Genomic DNA, 10,177 nt, shown 5'->3' on the forward strand with positions numbered 1-10,177 from the left:
CGTGATGTTCGTTATGGAATATTGTTTGTTTGAGGTCCATTCATAAGCAATGTCTCGCAGAAAAAAGTCTAAAAATTGTTGGTTTTATTAACCCCGCTCCACTAGTACGTTTCAACTTTTTAGTTTTTCTCTCGGTAATTCAACGAACAGCCCTTGGTAATATCTTTAGAGCAGACAATCCAATGAAAAATAGGTTGGACAGGATTTTTGTGCGTTTTTAGCACGCACCTTTTGTCACATCTCTATGTTTGTTATACATACTAAGAATACCAAATCATGTGATGTGATGGCCGGAAGATTAGAGAAGTAACCACCCTTCCCCTTCCTCCCTGTTACAAAATTTCTTTTGTCGAAGACCCGAGTTTATGAATCTTAACCCTTTCATGCCCAACTTTTTTCTAGTGCACGTAGGATTTCAAAACTATTTTTTCTTGAAAACGGTGGGGTCAAGAAACACGAAAAGCCGTTTTTCATAAAGATGGGTGCTTCCCTCGCAGTGCTAGTAGTTGCTAAATTTTTACCTTTCAATGCTCAATACAATACTTCTAGAATATTTACAATAGTCCACTTACGTGGAAAACGTAGCCAAAGGCACTCTAAATCGATGTTTTATCAGTTTTCAATAATATTGAACAATAACGAAGATATATGAAAAAACATTTTTCGTCGTCAAAGTAAACTGTCCATGGCAGCACTGCTCCATTGGAATCCAATCAGACTAATTGCAATAACTTCAGTACTACAGCTGACCCTTGTAACTGTTCGTACTTAAATGAAAGGCAATAGTCAGGTTTATTAGCCTTACTTGTTTTTGTGAGAAAATCTTGCCTCAATCAAAAGTTATAGCTGTTTAAAACGTTGTTGTCCACAAACAACATGGGCATGAATGAGTTAAAATAAAAAGTTATTTTGAATAAAATTTGATATAAGAAAATTTCGTAAATATCGTTTTATAGCTCGTTATGTTGCATACGTACGTGCCTTCAACATATTGTTTAAAAGGAGATTTTAAAAACTTTTCGAAATACGCATTGTCTCTTATTATTTTTTTCTTCATAATGACTTCTATGAGAATTCATTATTATAACAGAAAAAATATTAAAAATTATTATCATAGAATTCGTGATGTTTTATGTTAGAAAACGACTTCTTCTCTGCTGCCGAACCCCGCCTTTTGGCAGGTTACGGAAACATCGCTATGGGATGGTCAAAACACGGTTGTTGATTAATTGCCACCACTATGAAAACCTGTTCAAAATATTCCCATTAATCATACAAATATATTGTTTGCATTTTGAAGTCCCCTCTCCTAGGTTGACGGGTTTGACGGTATTGCAAACATCTTCAAGTATATTTGAGCAGACACCTGCTTTAAGATGGTTATTGCATTACGCCTCGATAGTGCTGCATCGAGGAGACCGAGAGGGCTTATGGGCCTTTTTATGTTTTTTGTTATTTCATACTCTGCACCAGCCCAAACTAACAGTTAGCTAAGAGCCTATGCACACTGGCGTGGCCGATTGGCGGGTCGCCGTGGATTGACTTTTTCTGTGGGCTGTGTTTGCAGACATTGTTCAACAGCTTAACGGCTGTCTTTTTGAGCACGGCTCGCAGTGGGAATCATTGTGTGTCGATTTATCGGTCGACCTCGTCAACGTGCACAGGCGCATTAAAAAAATAGCAGTTGAACCCTATTAGTTGTGTTGTGTTGTAATAATTGTAGTTTTTCGTACTAGTATAAAATTGTTATGTGCTAGTCGTATGTCTATCTGTGTATGTGTTCATCTGAGTATTTGTCACATATGGGTCAGGGAATGGATGCAGAACTGGCTTATATGATAGAATAGTGGGTAATCCTTCTTTGGATCACTTTCTACCGGTGTTCAATTCGTGCATTCAATTCGACTCATTCGGATTGGATAAATGAAGGTACGATTAATTTACCGACGCACATCAATCATCCATTCCCAGTCAGCATAGCATGAGAAACTTTTAACGGAATTCAATTGTCGTAAATATATATCATTTTCCGACATTTAGACGATTCCAAGTAGTTTTATTGCATGTTACATGTGTGTTGTTCAAAGAATACCCAATAATAATACTAACTCTTCTCTTTATTTCATTTTGTTTTATTTATTTTCGGACTCATGCGTCACATTCCTATGATGACCCTCTCCACATTGCTGCCAACAATGACTATTCGCTACCATCAGACGTCGCCAGGCTTTAGAAGATTTGAGTTGTACTCTCATACTCAATTGAATCAGATAAGTAGGAACGACCAAAAACTGCAAGTAGCATATTACACATGTCTTATTTTAACACATTAAATATTATTTGTATTAACTTATTATTTACAGGTAACACACATATCTCAACACACAACACTTCCCATACACACGTAAACATTCAAACTCGCAAATATACAAATGCTCGACAGGTGACTGGGCCAAGCGAATTCACTCGTAGGATCTATTATTTCGATGATCGCCTCGATTCTACCAAACCAGTGCACAATTAAGCTGACATAAGCTAGTCGCGTCTGGTGAATGCATGTAACCTGTAAGCCCCAGACACGACAGGACGAGACGGACAGATGACGGACTGGACTCGACGGGGCCTAGTTCAGAGTTTCATGCATTCTTCAATGCACGGCTAGCGACATAAAAAAGAAAGGATGTGCTATGTGTGATGGTTGACTATTCAAGTATTGGTAGAGTTTGAAGTACTAATGTATGTCTTTCATGTGATGATCATAACTTCAGCTGTATCTTGTACCTATCTAATCTATTACGTCTCTCATATGTTGTCCTTTATTCTTTTCGAGTCCTATACTGCCATTATACACCCGCCTTCAGTTGGGTCAGCAAAGATAGTGATAGTGAACGTCTTAACACTCACACATTCTCAAACGCGGTCTCAAGCGGGAACCTACAAAAATGCCCTCGCGCACGCGACTACGAATCGGTCACGTCCGGAAGTCTATCCTTGATCCTAGAAGCCTAGGTCCATGCCTTCAGCTGGACCAACTAAGAAAATACGCTCATACCTATTAGACAACACGTTTCATGGCGACATGACCGGGAACCCTATCGATATAAGGGATCCCACTCTCTGTCAGAATTCTAACCGCGCACCGAAAATTTAATATCAGACTCACGGTTCGCGCGACCATTCAAGAACACACGTTACAAAGTCACGTCAGCGTACAAACGTTAGAGCCCCTCGCGATTTTCCAAGCAACCTACGCCCACAAACTCGCAAACATGATTATACCCCGGTGATAAGATGAACGTCTCAGCACTCATAAACTTACCAACGCGATCTCAAGCGTCAACCTACAAACTCCTGCGTTCGCGCCATCATGAATCGGGATCGTCCGGAAGTCTCTATCCTCGGTACCAACAGTCTAGGTCCTTGTTAATTAATAAAAAAATAATAAAATTGAAAAATAACTTCCAAATCCACTAGACAAAACGTTCCATGGCGACATGACCGGAAACTCTAGTGATATGGGGTAACTCTCTCCCTGTCAGAATGTGATCCGTACACCGAAAACTAAAGATCAGAATGACGGTCCACGAATATATGAATGGCCGCAGGGTTTTAAAATCGAATTTATACACGTGAAGTCACATACACGCGAGCACACGCGACAAACACGTCAACATACGAACGCTTAAGCCCTTCGCGATCATCTGCGCACACCTATGCCCGCGATCGCGTAAACTAGAGAACACTCCGGCAATTGTGTGAACGTTTTACTACTTACGAAGTTACAAACACGGTCTCAAACGCAAACCCGCAAACGCGCGCAATCATGAATCGGTCACGTCCGGAAATCTTTAGCCTTCATTCTAGCAATTTAGGTCCACACATTCAGTTGGATCAATAAAAAAAATAAAGCTCATATCCCCTAGACCACGCGTACGTACACAAAAAATTAAGTATCAGATTCACGGTCCGCGCGCGATCATTCTAGAACACACGCGAATATGCGAAAGGCACACGGTTATAAAATAGAATTCATACACGCGAAGTTACATACACGTTAGCACACGCGACATACAAACGCACACGTGATCGAACACGTTAACGTACAAATGCTCGAGCTCTTCGCGATGATACACGCGATCGCGAGTCCCTACGCCCGCACATACCTGAACCGTACAATGAATATCACATTCAGAATCACGGCCCGCTACAATTGGCCTAATGCAGTGTTTTAGTGGGCGACATTGCCTGTCTCGTCTGCAAATTGTAGTATGTGATTCTGACGGGGAGCCCTTCCGAGAACCTAGCTCTAGAGCTCCAGTAGGACAACTCTCGAAAAAAAATATATATATTGTTTGCATTTTGAAATCACTATGTTGAATACATTCAACGTTGAAAGTTGGAAATTTGAGGAAAACTAGAAAAAAAAACTATTTTGTGTATGGCAGTGTAAAATGTTTGTGCTTTTTTCAATTTTTGGAAAAAAAAATTATGTTGCTAACTTGTAGTACTTCTCTGTAGCTGTGAAATTATGTTGTGAACGATGCGGCAAAAAAGTCATCAGCAATGAAATCTCGACTCGTAAAATGGCCATGTTGAACATTTTTAAGGTTAAATGAAAAATCCGTAGCTTTCGTGAGCTGGCACTATGTTTTTCTAATTACAAAAACAATCTACATTAGCTTTTTTAAGCAAAACAAAAATTTAGGCAGCAGAGGGTTAAAGATGGCGAAATTTTGTGATTTTAATCGTAAGAAAACACTCATTTGTATATTTAGTAGAATTAATGACGTCTTTCCAAGTAGAAAAGCATTCTAAAATTAACCCATTCATGCCCATGTTGTTTGTGGACAACAACGTTTTTAAGCAGCTATAACTTTTGATTGAGGCAAGATTTGCTCACAAAAACAAGTAAGGCTAATGAATGTGACTGAATATGACCTTTCATTTTAGTAATAACAGTTACAAGGATCAGCTCTAGAAGCGAAATTATTGCAATTAGTCTGGCTCGATTCCGATGGAGCAGTGTTGCCAGGGACAGTTTACGTTGACAACGAGAAATTATGGTATGGCGCAATATTATTGAAAACTGATAAAACCTTACAATTTAGACTGTCTTTGGCTACGTTTTCCACGCAATTGGACTATTATAAATATTTTTGGAGAATTCTAGAGAAAATTTTCAATAGGACGTAAGTAACAATGAGAGATTCTTTTTGGAGTCTTTCTCTTCTGTTCATTACTCGGCCATTTGAACATTTTCTACTCTACTCTTTGCGTAATATTCTAGTAAAAACCGTCGGCTTTCGATATGTACTGGAAAATTAGTGCAAAGTATTGTAATGACGTCGTAATAAACGAAAGAGAAAGTAAACAAAGAGAGGCTCTCAATGTTACTCACGTCCTATTGAAAATTTTCTCTAGAATTGCATTGAGTATTGGAAGGTAAGAATTGAGCAGCTTCTAGCACTGCAAGGGGGCACCTATCTTTTTGACAATAGACGTTTCGTGTTTCTTGATCGGTGAGTTTTCAAGGAAAAATAGTTCTGAAAGCCTACACTAGAAAAAAAATTGGGCATGAAAGGGTTAAGATTAGACCTAAATCATAATTATGATCAAAATATATTCGTAGCTGAAAAAAAGATGGCAAATGTTGCTCTAAGCAACGATTCAAATTGGTAATCGGAATATGGTGAAAATAGGATAATTACCCTACTAAGAAACTTTGCGGTAACATGATTTTTACAAGCGAATTTCTCCCAGAATCACTCGGATAAAATAAACAATAAAACTGTTTAGTAAATAGAGAAAGAGGTTCTACCAATCTCTCGAGAAAACTGGTACTGTCGCAATGGGAGTTGAACAGACCAAGCCACGCCATGGCCGAAAGTTTGGCATAAACAAATATTTACACAAAAAGTATAAATTTAATGCGAATGCAGCTTTTGGTTAAGTAAATTACGGAAGAAACTACCCAAGCGGTAAACCTGCGATGGGTTGTCGGAGAAATTTGATTGAAACTAATCGTTTTAAAATCAAATGGTCGGTGTTAAGTCAGACCGAACTAAGTGACAAAATATTGGCTTCGAGAAAAACGAGTTTAAAGTTTGAATCGCAGCATCCCTTACATTATGATTGGAAATTAATTTTTGCCGCAATCCAACATACATACTTGATAGATGTTCTTTTTTTTATCAACTTTTTTCTCTCTTGCCCTCCTCTATTTGCAGGTTGCACATAAACGACCGACAGTACTACGTGAAACCACCGAAACGAGAAAAAATTACCTCAGAAGAACTCACTAGACTAGGCGATGTGCAGGCGTTGGTTGCACAGGTAATATATTATTCGTATAGATAGTTTTTACGTTCAATTCGCTGCTTCTAAAATTCTGAAAAAGTCACCACAACCACACGCTAGTACTTGCGTTTCAATGTTGTGGAATAAGATTCTCTCGAACCAAGCTAGATTACAGCTCGACTCGCTAAAAGAAACTTTTTATGGAAGCAAAACTTTTATCCTTACGGTAAATCAATGTTTACTTATGTTTCAAGACTTATCGAACTGAAGAAAATAACTGTAATGAGCTTTGTGATGATTATATTTAAGGAGTCAAAAGTATAGAATCACTTCAATAAATATTGTAACGTTTTTTATATTTTTTTTGTTAACGACCTATTGAGTCAATTTGTCAACTGTTGTTACAGCATTTAATTAGCAATGTACTGGAAGGTGTAGTAGATTTTTCAATATAAAGAGCAATAGTACTCAAGGGAGAGCAAGGTGTTGAAGGAAGAAAATTTTGGAAAAACGTGGAAAGGGTCATATGAGCAAGCTTAGGGTTTATCGGCGACTTAACCCTTTGTCTGCTACTGCAGGAGTCAGGATCTTTTGGTTTTAGAAATGCGAATCACCTGAGTCTCCCTCGGCATGATACTGTACCTTGATGTGGTCCGGAGGCTTTTCCACCAAAGCAGTATTACAGTGATTATATCACAGAAACTTGGGATACGATTAATTTCTTTTTAGTTAAGCTACATTGTGATCGATTTTAGTACTTAACTTGGCGACCTTTATTATCCACTGCCATGGTCAAATAATATACAATGTGGGTTTAGGGCCCAATTCTCTCTGCAGGCACCCTTCTTTTCTTGCTATATTTTCAATTAGATCCATGCTAACACTCACTAACACAAATTGCTTATTCTCTCATATACACTAACAATCTCTCATTCCAAACGTACAAACGTGGCCTAAGCGATAACACAAACCTGGTCACAAATACGAACGCCCGCGATCTCGCCAATATTCAAACACCCCGATTGATTAGGTGAACGTTTGAACCTAAGAACCTAAGCTCACGCAATCATGAATCGGTCACCTCCGGAAGTCTCCGCCCTTGATCCTAGCAGCCCAAATTCATGCCTTTAGTTGGACCAATAGAAATAAAACTAGACAAGACGTCCACGCGCGATCATTGAAGAATACGCGAACATGCGAATGGCCACACGATTATAAAAATAATGTGTCCACGAGAAGTTACATACATACTAGCACACGCGACAAAAACGTCCACATACAAACGCTCGAGTCCTTCGCGATCATCCACGCACGAACACACCCACGATCTCATAAAAAGTATAACACCCCGGTGATTAAGTGAATGGTTTAGCACTTATAAATTAACAATCCCGGTCTCGAGAGTGAACCTCCAAATGCCTGTGTTAACGCGATCATGAATCGGTTTCGTCCGGAATCCCCTATTCTCGGCCCTAGTAGCATAAGTCCAATGCTTTCAGGTGGACCAATCAAAAATATAATGCTCATATCCACTAAACTACATAAAATCGAATGTATACACACAAAGTCACATACACGCGACAAACAAATATAAAAATGCTTGAGCCCTTCGCGACCATCCACGCAACCTATACTCGCACTCTTCCAGACATTATAACATCCCGGTGATAATATGAACGTCTCAGCACTTGTAATCACTCAAACGCAGTCTCAAGCGTGAACCTACAGTCCCCCGCACTCGCGCATTCATGAATCGTTCACGTCCGGAAGTCTCTATCCTCCATCCCAGAAGTCTAGGTCCACGCCTTAATTGAATCAAATAACTCCACAGCTCCAGTAGGACAACTCTCGAAAAAAATCGTAATATTATTAATACTCAATAACAATACTAACTCTTCTCTTTATTTTATTTTTATTTATTTTCGGTCTCATGCGTTTTATTCTTGTGATGACCTTCTCGAGCTCATACATCCAAGAAGAGCAACATTGCTGCCAACAATGATTCTTCTCTGCCATCAGACGTCGCCAGGTTTTAGAACAATGGAGATGAGTATGAGAATAATACTTGGTGGAATCAGATAAGTAGGAACGATCAACAAACTGCAAGTAGTATATAACGAATTTCTTATTTTGACGTATAAATTATTATTCGTATTAGAATATTATTTACAGGCTCCACACATATCTCAACATACACAAATACACAAATGCTTGACAGGTGACTAGGCCAAATGCATTCACTCGTAGGATCTATCATTTCGATGATCGCCTCGATTCTACGAAACCAGTGCACAAGTAAGCTGACATAAGCTAGTCTCATTTGGTGAATGCATGTAACCTGGAAACCCCAAACACGACACGACGAGACTGACAAACTGGACTCGACGAGGCCTAGTTCAGAGTTTTTGGGCATTCTGCAATGCACGGTTAGTGACCTAATAAAAGAAACATTCGGCATGTTATTTTTCCTTTTATTACTATATCTTAAGTTAGGTTCATACTCATACTCACTAACACAATCAATAGCATATTCTCCTATATACACTCACATCCAAAGCGCACAAACGCCCCTAACTTTCGCGATAACACAAACCTGGTCAAAAACGCGAATTTACATTACAATTTCAATCGCCAACATTAAAACACCCCCTTACTTAAGTGAACTTTTCAGCACCTATAAATTTACAACCGCGGTCTCAAGCATTAACCCACCACTCGCGCGATCATAGACCAGCTACGTTCGGAATTTTCTACTCTCGACTCATGCCTTCAGTTGGACCAATCAAGAATGATGCAATGAATGATGCATATTCACCAAACAACACGTTCCTTTACCATACACTAAAAATTAATTATCATATTCACGGTCCGCGCGCGATCGTTCAAGAATACACGTGAATATTCGAATGGCCACACGAATCTAAAATCGAATTTATGCACGCAAAGTTAGAGACACGCTAGCATTCAAATGCTCGAGCCTTTGGCGATCACACTATTACACAATTAGTAAACGCCCACGTTAACCCAGACAGATATGCACTCCTGGACTCGAACGCTAAAAACCACACCTTCCACGCATACACCACCCAGGACTGAACATTAGATTCATACACACAAAGCAACAAGTAATAATTGCAGGTATTCGTCTGGCAACCGGGGGAAGTACATCTCAAACGCAGAACTTATCATTTCAATGATGGCCTTGGATCTGCGTTGCCTGTGTTCAAGGCACCATAGCTTTGTCCGTCAGGTCAAGGATGTATGAAACCCGCTAGCCACCACCCTCGGCCCTAGCTGCCCATAAAGGGATAAAAAAAAGAGAAATGCGAATCACCTGAGTCTACGGCATGTCCGGACAAGCGTAAAGTAACTTGTTATTTCATGCTGTCGGAACCGACCTACTATATTGTAACATCTCGCAGAAAGCAGAAACGCTTTGAAAAAAAAAACAATTGCTCGTAACTTACGCAGATTCCTACTATTATCCATTTCAGCTCTACGAAGCCCTCAACGTAAGCGAGCACCAAATTAAGAAAGAACGAGATCTAACCAGTAAGCTAGAGGAGCTGAACGAAAAACTAGGACCACTTGAAGTTGTGAGTATTATCGCATTTTCTGAACCCTATAAACACTATACCTGTCGTCGACATTTGCAGAAAAAGCAGGAGCTTGACCAGAAAGCGGCACGACGAACAAGTGCCCTGACTTGGATAGGCCTAGGGCTGATGTCGGTGCAGTTTGGTGTCCTAGCACGATTAACCTGGTGGGAGTACTCTTGGGATATCATGGAACCGGTGACGTATTTTGTCACCTACGGCACTGCCATGGCTGCCTACGCTTACTTTGTGCTGACCAAGCAGGTACGTATCAGGATCTCAAT

General features: G+C 39.7%; 1 protein-coding gene across 1 annotated transcript in view; it reads left to right on the forward strand.

Annotated features, from left to right (window-relative positions):
* LOC131692824 (calcium uniporter protein, mitochondrial) overlaps positions 1-10,177 on the forward strand; it is a 447,576-nt gene that overhangs the window by 421,294 nt on the left and 16,105 nt on the right. Inside the window, exons 4-6 of the mRNA XM_058980113.1 lie at positions 6,228-6,333; positions 9,792-9,893; positions 9,954-10,157. Of these exons, the coding sequence (XP_058836096.1) occupies positions 6,228-6,333; positions 9,792-9,893; positions 9,954-10,157 (412 nt within the window). The remainder of the gene's footprint in view (positions 1-6,227; positions 6,334-9,791; positions 9,894-9,953; positions 10,158-10,177) is intronic.

Source organism: Topomyia yanbarensis, chromosome 3 (genome assembly GCF_030247195.1).
Source record: "Topomyia yanbarensis strain Yona2022 chromosome 3, ASM3024719v1, whole genome shotgun sequence".
In the NCBI taxonomy this organism is placed as follows: domain Eukaryota; kingdom Metazoa; phylum Arthropoda; class Insecta; order Diptera; family Culicidae; genus Topomyia; species Topomyia yanbarensis.